The 13,007-nt window shown below is 39.1% G+C and overlaps 1 protein-coding gene across 2 annotated transcripts in view; it reads left to right on the top strand.

The window, feature by feature from the left end:
- LOC124171853 (neprilysin-1-like) overlaps positions 1–13,007 on the top strand; it is an 88,828-nt gene that overhangs the window by 34,215 nt on the left and 41,606 nt on the right. For both annotated transcript variants that reach the window (XM_046551211.1, XM_046551210.1), the window contains exon 7: positions 6,164–6,271. In XM_046551211.1, the coding sequence (XP_046407167.1) occupies positions 6,164–6,271 (108 nt within the window). The remainder of the gene's footprint in view (positions 1–6,163; positions 6,272–13,007) is intronic.

The raw sequence follows: 13,007 nt of genomic DNA, 5'->3' as shown, positions 1-13,007 counted from the left end.
TCATTCATGCATACGTGTAATAGCAGGCCATGAAGAGAAATAAATGCATTTCTAACCTGCGCAATTACGTGCCCCTTATAAAATGACCATAATATATGTATATGTAATATTTCAAATCTTGCCGCGTGAACGGCGGTGAAATATACGTGATTGCTATGAGAAAAATTCACCTGGACCGGGAATCGAACTGCGGACCTTTGGGTTACCGGGCCACTGTGACCAGAATGCTATCCAGGTTCCAATGGCAGGTTACAATGGCAATTGTACCGAGTTGGTACTAATTGTTAGGCCCTCGCGGTTCATCAAGGATGGCAACGCGAGGGAGAAAGGACTTCCAAGAAGCCACAATCGGTTGAGAGCCTCAAACCTGCGCTAAGGCTGTACATAGCGGTATGCGTAATAATTTAAATCCTTCCGCGTGAACAATGGTGAAACGTGCATGAATTGATATGCGAAAAAAATTACTATCTATCGCCAAACAATTAGTACCGTGAGCCTCGGCACAATTGCCATGGGAATTTACGTAGTATACTGGATAGCGTAGTGGTCTGCGCAGCGGCCCGGAAAGCCGAAGGTCCGTGGTTCGATTCCCAGTCCATAAGTAATTTATGCATATGGCCTTAATATATTTTTCTTTCGGAGGCTCGATTAATTGCTTTCGGGCGTCCATCGCGTTGTTTGATGCCTGGTGACGACAGTTTCGCCATGTCGCCGCCATGATCTTCACGTCGGTAGAGCAGTTTCATGCAAAATTGGCCTTTATATATGCGCCGAAGTGCTGATAATGGTGGTATTTTTTTATTCAGGTTTCCTCTGATTGGGTGAAGTCGAAGACGATTACAACTGGTACCAATTCAGGGTATAAATACAGTTGTTGAAGTCTTCTCGGGAAATCAGCCGGGGCCATTGCTGTCAATGTTTCGATTCCCTATTCTACCATCGTCATCAGGGCGAACGGCCAAATATAAATACATTTTCTTACATACATACATACACTCTTACATACATTTTATAACACTATAAAATGGAGTTCGAGTGGGCGAAGTTTCTAGAGTTTTGTCCTCCCACCTATTGGGAGCGGATTCACATCCCGTCGGCGGTAGATATTTATCAGAGATTGCCAGATCCCTTTTTGAGTACCTTGTGGGGGGCACTTCAAGTACAACTCTCCGTCCGTCGAATGGGATGTTAAGCCGTGGTCCCTTCGGTGCCTATCGTTGAGAGCATGCTGATGACAACGCCGGGTTTCTCTCAACCCTTCCTTCCACACCCTCCACTATGACGCAAATGACCGTAGCTGTCGGTCGCCTCCTCTAAATACCATACCACAATTAAATCCAAAACAATGTTTATACTCACCACACTTCCACGTTCACAGACTGGACCGCATCGCAAGTTGCGGAGTAGGAGTCATGTTTCACAAAAATCTTCCCCACTCACTTATTGATTCCCCACCTCTTTAAGTATTGGAAGCTCTTGGTATCGCAAGCATCATAAAAAAGCCGTACCCTAAACATTTTTACTGTCTATCACGTTCCCAGGAAGCGGCTTACCGTTGAGTCAGGAGCGCCTGTTTTCCACATAAACGGCCTCGTCTTCGGCGATTGGAATAGTTAAATATCCCAGTTGGTACAGAAATAGAACCACGAATGTTACAATAGAGGATCCTCAAGTCGACCTCTAAATGTGTTGTCAACCACCGCGCATTTCAATGGGTTTACAAAAGTCGCCACTCGCGTGGCTGACGGACAAATTGATCCGAGTTTCACGGGGAAATAAGGTGTAATTAGAAGTGTTAGCCCAAATTCATATACATGATGATCTAATCTATCAAATTCATAACTTTATTATGGTATTCCTCGAAATTACAAATGTGATAATGCATAACAATGGAAAAAATGTGGATCGCAATTCACTCATCAGCACGCCGCGGAAATTTAAAAAAACGATTAAAATGCGACCGAAGTGGCAACAGAAATCAACCTTTTGTTGGATGAAATTGGGCATCCTTTATGCAGTCCCCTTGAATAGGAAAAAACGACGATGGCAACATTCTTCATTCCTATATTCGCAATAAACTATTTCCTATCCTATCACCGCAGCAACCAACTCATTACGCTCAATGTTCGTGCGACGTAGAAGATTTCGGTCTGTCTTTCACTCTTTCGTACTTTTTCACTCAATCTATGTGGCATGAGGCACTAATCTTCAATTGCACCAACTGAATTTATTTCTCTCCGTCATCCACTTCCTCTTGAACTACCTTCAAAACTGACATTTCCGAATTGCCGAAGGAGCAACGCTATCTTCTCTTGACTACTTAAGAATATCAGTGGAATCCGTAAAGTTATCACCGGGACTAGCCACGGTGATAATTTACGTAGTCACCCACGATGCACGAAATGTGCGTTATCCCACAGAGAAAGTATCAGTCGCCTTGACTGGGATATTCGATGGAGTGCTTTAGCCAGTTGCGCAACCGAAGCGTCATTCCTCTCCGTGAAAATTTGTGGATTGTACCAAATAAGATGATCTGGAGAGACACAGAGGGAATGATGTTTTGGTTGTTTAAGGAGGCGTCCATTAATTAGGTGAGGTGATTTGGGCGATTTTTGGGCGACCCCCCCATCCCCTCTTGTTTAGTTATCGTGAAAATGGGCTCGGCCCATTTCCCCGTCGCTTTATCTCACGTGATATAGTTGAAATGTGTATTTTCAGTGTAAATACGTTAATTTATGCTTCATTGCGTTGGATTTGTTTTTGTTTGCTTTATAATTTTCATTTTAGATTAACCTAATAATATACATCCCTCAACATAGGTTACAGATGTACAAATAGTGTCCTTACTACACGGGTATTAAGGTTTACAATAAATTGCCTAATGACTTAAAAAAGGTTTCCATGAATTTCGATGCTTTCAAGAATAAAATTAAGCAAATTCTGCTAGAAAACACATATTGATCAATACAAGAATATCTAGATGATACTATTTCAGCGAATATGTAAATATATTCCACATTGTTTATGAGAATACCTACACTTATATTGTCTATTGTCCTTTTGTTTTTAAAACTTATGGGCCTTATATAAACTGTATATAAAAATTTTATTACCTTTGTGACGAGTCACCAACTTACTGTGGCTAAAGCCACAACAATTGTAAGTGTCACGTGACAAAACATTTTTATTATTATTAGTAAAGACTAATATTCAACATTAAAAAGGTCATAATTTTATGCTGTTTCTTACGGTAAAAAAATTATGTGATATTTGCCAGGACCTCCTTTATCCCCCACGTGTGATTGCGTGAGATTTGGATTCACCCCCTCCCCCCAGTCGCCTCACGTAATAAATAAACTGGCTAATGCATTCGACCAATGCAATAGGGTAATTTCCTTCATCAGAGAAAACGAAATGCATCGATTGCGATTCGTTACCTACCATTAGTGTATTCATAATATACAAATCATTTGGTTTTAGAAATCCCAGTTTAGACGAATGTCAATGGTCAATTTTAACCTCATTTGAAAAAGACCAGATTGGCGCCCATGCGATGCCACCCCAGGTGACGTCACAGGGACCTAGTTTCTATACGAGTAGATAGGACTTTTACATCGTCTGAGATTACCAATGCATGCATGAGGCACAGAGCTCAGGGAAACATTTCTTAATAATCGCCTATTAAAATTGACTTAGGCCGGAAAGTTTCCTTCGTATGATAGGGTAATAATAATCCTTATTTAAGTCAAGCGCTACCTGCTAGCAGCCTGGATCGCAGCGGCGCTCAAAGCCTCGCCCCAAGGTCACCTCACACGGTGGCAGCGGGAACCAGAAATACGTCACACGGGTTTTTCCCACCATTCGTACTTAGCCGTCGCGTTTTCGCGCTCTTGAAAATTTTCACTTGTCTTTTGAACGCAAAAAATAGGTATCGTCATTTAAAAATCTAAAAGCGTGAAACATGTGCTCCAGGAGTATTAATCATTCGATTTAGGCAATAATAAATAATATGAAACCACCCTATTATTTTCTCTTGGAAAATTTCGCTATCCTCTCTTTGTCCCACGGAAGCAGGTGTTCTACAGGGCTCTCAGCTAAGCCCGATATTGTTTACACTTTTTTTAAACGGCATGCCCAGTACATCGCACACAAAACTACATATGAATGCTGACTCTTGTATACAGCAATGACGCTGATGCAGCAATCGTACTGCAACACGAAAGGGGAACACTAACATAGCAACACTCCACACTTATTTAATGCATTTACACTCTTGGACAAAAATATTTAAAAAATTGAAGTTAACGCTTCTAAAAGCGCACATTTACTCTTTTCACAACCAAAAAATACTTACCACTAATTAAAAAGCAAAAGATATCGAGAGAACCACGAAGAAATTCCTCGTCGTAATTCTCGACAGCAAATTGTCTTTCAATCCGCATTTTAATTATAGTCTCTGTAAGGTAAGAGCAATCCGTCAAGCAATATCTCCTCTCTCCTCCTGCACCACTGCGCACTCCCGCAGTTCAAAGATTCGATTGAACAAACGTATCATTCGCACGGTGCTGCTTACTGCAGGCATGCGAAATCCACGCCATCAATAGAATTGTACGCAAAAAGCTAGAATCATCCCAAATAAATCTATCCATTCATTCTTCCTTCTCAGTAAATTTATCAACTCATCAGATGTCATAATTGCAAAAAAATCTCCCTATTATATAAATATTCATATCCCATCTAGTAATTAATTTCAATTCCAGACTGATGGACACTAATTACACACTTCTTTCTGATATTTGGGATTACGATCCAAGTTTCCAAGCTACATACACACTGCCTCAACAAACCACTTCTCTATGAGTCTATCCGAAGTCTAAACCTTTTTCTAACCTTGGGTTAGAGAATATTAGTTAACGATAGCATACAGATAGAAAAACTGTGTGATATCTTGATTTCGGCTTTTGTGAATTCAATTGAAAACAAAAAATAACAAAAAAAATAAAATCAAAAGTACTATTTTGGTATTAAAAGATATTTTGATATCGAAAAGAAAAATAATAATGAAATATTAAAAAAATTTAGAAGTTGCCATTTTTAATGTTCCGGCAATTTTATCGCTTTATTTTATCGCTATTCGAACGTCAAAGTTGCTAGAATTAACTTTTATTTTTCTCATAAACCTCGCTAAACACCGGCAACAAATTGCGCAAAATTGATTTTGTTAACTGGCAGGCAGTATTGTGCTGCTGGGTTCACCGGGACAGCGTTATTGTTAAAACGATGATTTTATAGGAAATAGGAATTTTATCATTAATTTTATAAATGAAATAGAGTCCACTAAGTGGAAACTTTTGTTCCACGAAAGTGATTGCGAAACGGAGGAAAGTGGAAGTGAACTAGAAGTGGTGTTGCCGGATAACCTCATGGTCAACACATGGTTCATGTTTGCCTCGTTCTCCCAAATGGGCTTTTGTTTGCGACGATCATGTGATGATACCACGTAATTTGCACGAAGAGTGATGTCTGACGTAACTTCTCATAACTCCCTCGTAAAGTTTTGATGCTATCTATAAGTTTTGATACCTCTATCTTTCTAGGAACGCATGCACTGCTCTCATGATCGAAAGTTTCAATTCAAAATAATAGAAAGATTGCGTGATCCTTTTAAGATATACCTTCAAATTTGTTCTCAATGATTCAAACAATTCTGACGTTGGTGTAATGAAGTATTGGTAACCACTCAGCTCCCCATAAATCCACCTCGAGAAGATTTTGGAGACTGCAGAAATTCATCTCGTGTTGTCAATCGAGTGATTGTCTCAATTTTCAACTTTTCGACGGCTCACTCTGCTACCGTATTTAGGGGTGAAGAAAACAGGGCCGCCCTTCACCGCAGACTGATAAAATTCTTCTCTTGTTGTCAACCACGTGATTGACTCAATTTCCAACGTTTAGACGCCTGAATTTTTATCTCTTTAAGAGGTAAAGATTCCAGGGTCAGTAGCAGAGCGAGCGGCCGAATTGTTTGAAAATGGATGTATTAACCCGGTTGACAACCCGAGAAGAATTTTTGCATAACACCCACCAGGAAAGACAAAAATATTTCGTCATTTTGGGTGCTAATCGAGGATTGTGGGTTTCTTTTGTTCTCTTCTCGTCTCAGGTGACAGAGAACAGCAAGTGCTACACACCTTCGTTCAATGGCACGGAAGAAAACGTCGACGACAGCGGAAGAATGACGATGGAGGAGCTGCAGGAGTTCGCGCCAGAGGTAAGCAAGAAAGTTTTTGAGCCCGGAAACACTATCATAGCTCAGAAATGGGCTTTTTAAATGTCATTACTTGAAAGTTCTACTACAAATCAACGCACGAAAGCTGGAATGTCAATGCAATATATCCATGATGAATGAGTGGTTTGGAAGCCAAGGGGTACAAGAGATTTTTTTCTCAACAGAGTTAGGTAAAGTTAATTGTTAGAATAAATACACAAAAATCTGCTTGCCAAGGGATACGAGTGAGACTCAGTTCTGTGCTGACATTTTTATTTTTTTATTTTATTTAAGTAAATTTCACATACAGCCGTGGCGCCAATTTACAGTGAAACTTTTAACAATGACATACATGAATTAGACACAATACAATAACAATATAAAAACAAACAAAGAAATTAACCAGTAGGGAAGTATAACATTCAATTAGCAGACATATGGGTCAAAGCTTGTGCGGTGAATTTTTTGCGTGACAGGTAAAAAGGATCTATGGAAGGAGGGAGCGAATTTAGAAGGGAGGATATAAAGGCGATAAGATAAGAGGCGATATAAAGGTGAGCGCTTGGTCAGGGAGATTCTGGGAATCGGTAGGTGGAGTAGGGAGAGCGAGCGGGTGGAACGAGTCGGTATTCTAAAATTCAACTGAGAGAGGAGTTCAGGGCAGTCAAAAGTCGAGTTCAATATGCTGTGTAGAAAGTTGAAGTCCGTTTTAAGTCTGAGATTCTGCAGATTAGACAAGGGAAGAGAAGACAATACAGCATCAGAGGACATATTGCGTGGGTGAGGGATTCTATGCCTAACTATTTTGGCAAAGAAGTGGGGGATGCAATCGAGGGATTTTAGGTTAGTCGGGGCTGACATGGACCAAATTGGAGAGCAATACAAAACTATAGGAGTAAAGTGCAATGGGATCCTTAATTTCCGTGAAGCGGTAAAGAAGGCCTAACAGAGACATGGCTTTATTTTTTACAGTCTGAATTTGGTCGGAGTAGTTTAGTTTGGGGTCGGTTATAACGCCCAAATCTTTCATCGTCGTAACTCTGGTCAAGGGAGATGAATTTATGGTGTAGTTGAAAGTGATGGGTTGTGTTTTTAACGCAATAGTCATGATGCTGCATTTTTTAGGGTTGAGCTTTAATTTCCAAGTGTCACACCACAGGGAAGCTTTATTTAGGGAAATTTGGAAATCTCTGCAGTCAGAGGTGTTTTTTATCTCCTTCGAGTGGAAAATCAAATGCACTACTAAACACCTAATTGATCTCGTTTGTTTTCTGTACCTAATTTCTCTACCTAACTCTGTATAGAAAAGAGACATCGCTTGTATCCCTTGGCTTCCAACCCGCTCAAATATAAACTACAAATACTAATTTCCACACTTTAATAAAAATAGGTGGCAGTGAGACCTTGAAAATGACATAGAATGTCGAAATCATGGTCGGTAGTGAAGTTTTATGTTGAAGTGTAGAAAATACTATTTATAGATTATGTTTTATCATGGAATGTCAAATTTAAGAAAAGGCATGCCTCTTTCTCGATCGATCTTTTTTGGTGACGGATCAATTGCGTAAAGCAATGTTCAGGAAAAGCCGATTTGACTGTGTTCAGTATTTGACTATATTAACAAAATTAAAAATAACTGCTGAGAAAATAATTTAAACAACATACACCGGTGATGAAATTTGCCATGAAAAAATCACCCGGCTCAGCCGGGATTTTTTCATCGCAAATTTCATCCCTGGTGTTCTTTTTGATGTGCTTGGTTTCCTATCTCATTTTTGGACAAAGAAAAGTAGTTATATTTTTTGTCTAAAAGTTAAAACTTTTGGCTATTTTTCAGTTCCTGAAACGAACATGTAACAAACTAATCTTTCGTGCTCTCATTTATCTATTCTCGTTTCTACATTTATTCACATGTTATGCCTTCACTGCCACGGGTCATATCTAATGATTTATATTTTTTTATGCATGAAAATTAATTTTTGGTGTGACTGTCATTGTATAAAATTAAAAGATGGTAATTTCGACGCTGGTGTTTTAACCACTGACGCTACCTAAAGCTACTTCATTTTTTACTACTTTAGTCGTAAATTTAAGGAATTTGGAGAAATATATTTATTAATATTATTGTTACTAATAAATTTTCCCCCGTGCATGTGACTGCGTACAGAGTTGCTTACTCGTGCCGTGTTTTGGAAAATTATTTAGAGTTTTCAAAAGTGAAATTATCACCTTTGAAATCTGTCACCCAAAACGACCGATTAAGCGGGAAGGATGCTTTATCTTAAGGCCAGTGCATGGGGATATCGGGGGCTGCGTTCAAGGGAGTATTATTTCAATGGCTTCAGGCTCAAATTTTTGGAATATTACAATCGTACTGGGAGTTACGAGTCACATAGCCACTCTCCCCAGCGAGTGAAAATGAAGTAATGACATACCCGTTTAAACGATAGAGCGTCATTTAAAAATATACAGCGTTATGCAGCACGTTAGATGAATACAGGTACAGTAGTAAGGACACCAGGAAGAGAATTTTATTAGCAAAGGAGGTGTTCCTGAACAGGAAGGAGCTTATGAGAGGATCGTTTTGTATAAGTAAAAAAGAAAAGGTTAGTGAAGAGTCTGATCTGAAGTGTAGGGATTTAATGATGCGGAAACGTGGACACTGAGAAAGGACGAGGAGAGAAGACTGGAGGCATTCGAGATGTGGGCGTAGGGAAAAATGGAGAAGGTGAAATGGACGGAGAGTAGGAGGAACGACGAAGTGCTGGACGTGGTGGGTAAAGAGAAGCAGCTTTTAGATGAGATACGGAGGAGACAGAAGGTATGGATGGAGGTAGTACATAGCGGGGAGGGGGTTTTGAAAACAGTGTTAGAGGGAAGAATGTTAGGTTAACTAGGGAGGGGAGGGAATAGAATAGGATTTTCAGATAGAATGAAAAGGATAAGGTATTATCGTGAATTGAAGAGAGAAGCGCATAAGTAAGGGAGGCTCCCAGAATTCTTCTTTAGTACTTTATGGAAACCTGCCTTAATCGGTATACTACTATAAAAATAACAGCCGTAAAGTTTCCCTCTTCGTGACGTTACAGCTCTTGGTTGAACTTGGTCTTCTCCACAATTTGCCTCCAGTCCCCCTTACACTTTGCTCTTTTACGTTCTTTACGTTATCTGGCTGCAGGTTTGGTGTAACGTCATGGTTCTACATCTACCTACACAATATCGTGCGAGCAATTCTGGGGTGTTTGGTAGGGGGCTGTGGCGCGGCGAGGAGGGGGGGATTTGGGGGGGTTAAAACCCCCCAGGGCTCATAGAAATTATTAAGTTTAATCCATTTTACTTAATGGATTAGTATTACTTACAGAATAGTGTTAGGATCAATAAAATATCCCTCAGAAAGCCGTAAAATTCACCATTTTGAACTATTTATCTTAAAAATTTTCTAGGGTAGGGCCCCCGCAACTCCCAATTACCCTGGTGGGTATGCAATACCCCCACCCCCAAAGTATTAGCTGCGCCTAAACCCCCCCCCTAGCCTTAATTCTTAGCTGCGCCCCTGGCAGGGGGTAACCAATAACCAGCATGTATCATTATGCGGAATCCCCACATGGACGTTACATGTAATTAAAACAAACACAATGGCATAAAAATGGCGCATTAATTCAGGTGGCTTGAGCTTCCACCAAGCGTACATCGCTCGATGCAACCCGAGCACAAGACAGTAATGCACTCTCACAGAAAGCCAAAATGGTTGGTAAATAATTGGATTAATAATCTAGTCAGTTCGTTCCATGTGGCAACCAGTAAGTCGCAAATCTGTGATGAAGTCGTTTTCTATTATTTCCATCTTTTAACTAAGGTTTTATATGTTGACTATGGAACTTAAGCTGTTGGCCGAATAATTTCAGTGTGCACACTGAACACCTGTGTTAAATTTATTTACCATCGAGCTTGCGGGCGGTAGTGGTGTCAACTATAATCCAATCACGGCTCCGACCGTCAGATTAAATCATTTATACATTTTATTCTGCAATCAATGGAAAGAGTTGGTCTGCAAATCTGGAGGCAGACATGACCTAGTCTATACCGTTAAGTAACATTTAAAAGGATCTGAGTGATTTTCACTTCTAAGACAATTTATTGTTTTTCGTTTTTTCACGAAATCCCGTATTCCTTGAAATAATAACTCAGTTTAACGTTTGTAATCTCAGATGGATTATAAATAAAATATATTTGATCAGCGTTGTATTGAAAACAAAGTACGTATGACATAAGTTTCTGTAAGAAGTTATTGATATTGGGAACGTTCACCGTCAAATAATAATTGTGGAGAACTTTGTTATGTTACAACATATCCCAATCGAGCACCTGGAAGTATATGCCCAGTAGAATAGCGCAAACCTCAAGAGGTATATTTTTTTATTTGAGGATATTTACCACCTTACTTTATAGTTTTTTATGGTTATCGTTATATGTATTGGAATGATAAAATATCCCGTAGACATCGAATATCAAGACGTGTGTGTACGTGCAGTAATAATATTATGCTTCCTGCTTGTCCTTATCATTGAAATCATGATATTGATTGCCGTTTTTAATAAACGATCAGGTTTTCTGATGTGCAGCCCCGATTATCTGTGTGAAAAAATTTTAAACTGCGGACGCAGTGCAGTAAACGAATTGCACACGGACATACGCAGTTATCATCTTCAAAGAGAGGTAATCATGTGAGGCATACGCTGCTGTCGAGACATATTGATTCTGACGGGTGGTTGTGCTCCATTAAAGGTGTTATCCTTCCTCACATATGAAGCGAAATTAACATAGAATTGCAGATTCATCAAAGGTGTGTAAATAATTAATCTAAGTTTTCATTTACTTAAATAAGTAGCTACTGTTACATTTCAGCTCTATCGCCTACACGAAGCACAATTTCCGTTTCCTTATCATCCATTTCGTGTTTTTAGTTGGATTACACTTGTCGAGACAATTGGTTGCATGAAATAAAGCAGGAATAAAATGTATGCGTTATGTTCATTCAGGTCTGTACAGTGCTGCCAACAACCATCAAGCGGTGTAAAATTGGTAGCCAAGAGTACGATCATATCAATTCCATTTGAAGTAGGTGCTTACTACTTATAAAGACGTAAAAACTGGCATCATTGGAATTATACCGTACTTACGAGCATAATGAATCGAAAAAGTAAAGGTAACAGATTAGAATAAGCGGATAATTGGAATAAACGGATTAGAATAATAAGTAAATACCTGCCTGAAAGTTTTCTTTATGTGGGAGGAAATGTCATTCCAATGGCTACTATTCATTTTATCCAACTTATTGGTCCACCCCGGAAAAATTTAGTTCCTAAGCTGTAGAAATATTTGTCATTGAATTAATGTTGTGCTAGACGTACAGTCAATGAGGTCTTCAATAATCAGTTGCTAACGATGCTGTTCGACATTCAGAAATTTTACCGTTTATCTCTGTGTAATAAAACAACTATCTTGTTGCTATCGTAAATATTATATTTAACGTATGTATTCCAAACGCTTCCAATCTTTATTCCATTTCGACGTGTTTTGCCAATATCTTACCATAGTTATTTTTCCGGATTTTAAGATCTTAGTAATAGTAATAATAATACCTTCCAATATGGAGTGATCAAAGTCTTTAAATGGAAAAAGAAACTGTGACATAAAGTCGAGAAAGTACATTTTGACTCGGAGAATCTTGATAAGTCTAGCGATTCACTTCTCCACTATCATGGACAACCTTAAGTACTCACCCTGAGCAATTGATGGCGGTATTTTTAACATAAAAGAGCTGTTTCTTCTCATGGATGGTGGGAAGTCTTAATGAAGCAGCCCCAATGAAGTGCCGAAGATCATAAACTTACTTGAAATGCGTGAAAGCAATATCCTGAAAAAAAAAGGAATTTAGCGCCAGGAAGGAAAAATCGAAAATATCAATACGCTCGCTTTGGCGAGAGAATCCATCGACGTTTTTTTGTTATTCTTCGCGATAATTTTTCCTTTTTTTCGTAATTATCGAACTCTATAATGGGCTCGCAACGCATTGATTTTTGTGTACATTTGCTAATTATGCAGAATAAATCTTTGTCTTCTACGGAGTTTGAACTATTTATCTCTCTGTGGTGACCTATCTCATTACGCTTCCTAGAGGATATTTGTCTATGCATTCATAGTCGCCTTACCCATTATATAAGCTCACGCTGACTATGCGTAACACAACTTAGATGTCTTCTACTGTGGTAGAAGTATAAAGCTCGTGATTGTCATGGACTTAATTATGCCTCGATGGGGATGCTTGAATTTACATTCATGGGCTCGCAACTCTGTGGGCTTATGAACTTCTCCTAATGATGTCGCGGGAAGCTTTCAAGGCTTATACAGCGTGGAAGCTTTTATGTGTCCCATAACTTCTTACCACTACATGCATCCGTGGGAACGTTTGGTTATCGTGGTCTCGCAACTCATTCATTGGCTTCTTGTACTTTTGCTGACTATTTAGAATGAAAAATATAGTCATACTCAGTGCCCTAACTATTTTTCTCATTCGTGTATTCATTAGGTTAACCGAACCCATAATGCATCCGTAAACATATATTAATGCAATTATTTTTCGCCTAAATTATGCATAATTATCGTTACTCATACATTCATGAGTTCGTAACTTATTGCTATTACGAACTTTCGCTAGTATCGCCAGATACATTTCTAC

This window comes from Ischnura elegans, chromosome X (assembly GCF_921293095.1).
Source record: "Ischnura elegans chromosome X, ioIscEleg1.1, whole genome shotgun sequence".
Classification (NCBI taxonomy): domain Eukaryota; kingdom Metazoa; phylum Arthropoda; class Insecta; order Odonata; family Coenagrionidae; genus Ischnura; species Ischnura elegans.
Note: the sequence above shows the minus strand (reverse complement) of the source record. Positions and strands in the feature narration are given on the sequence as shown.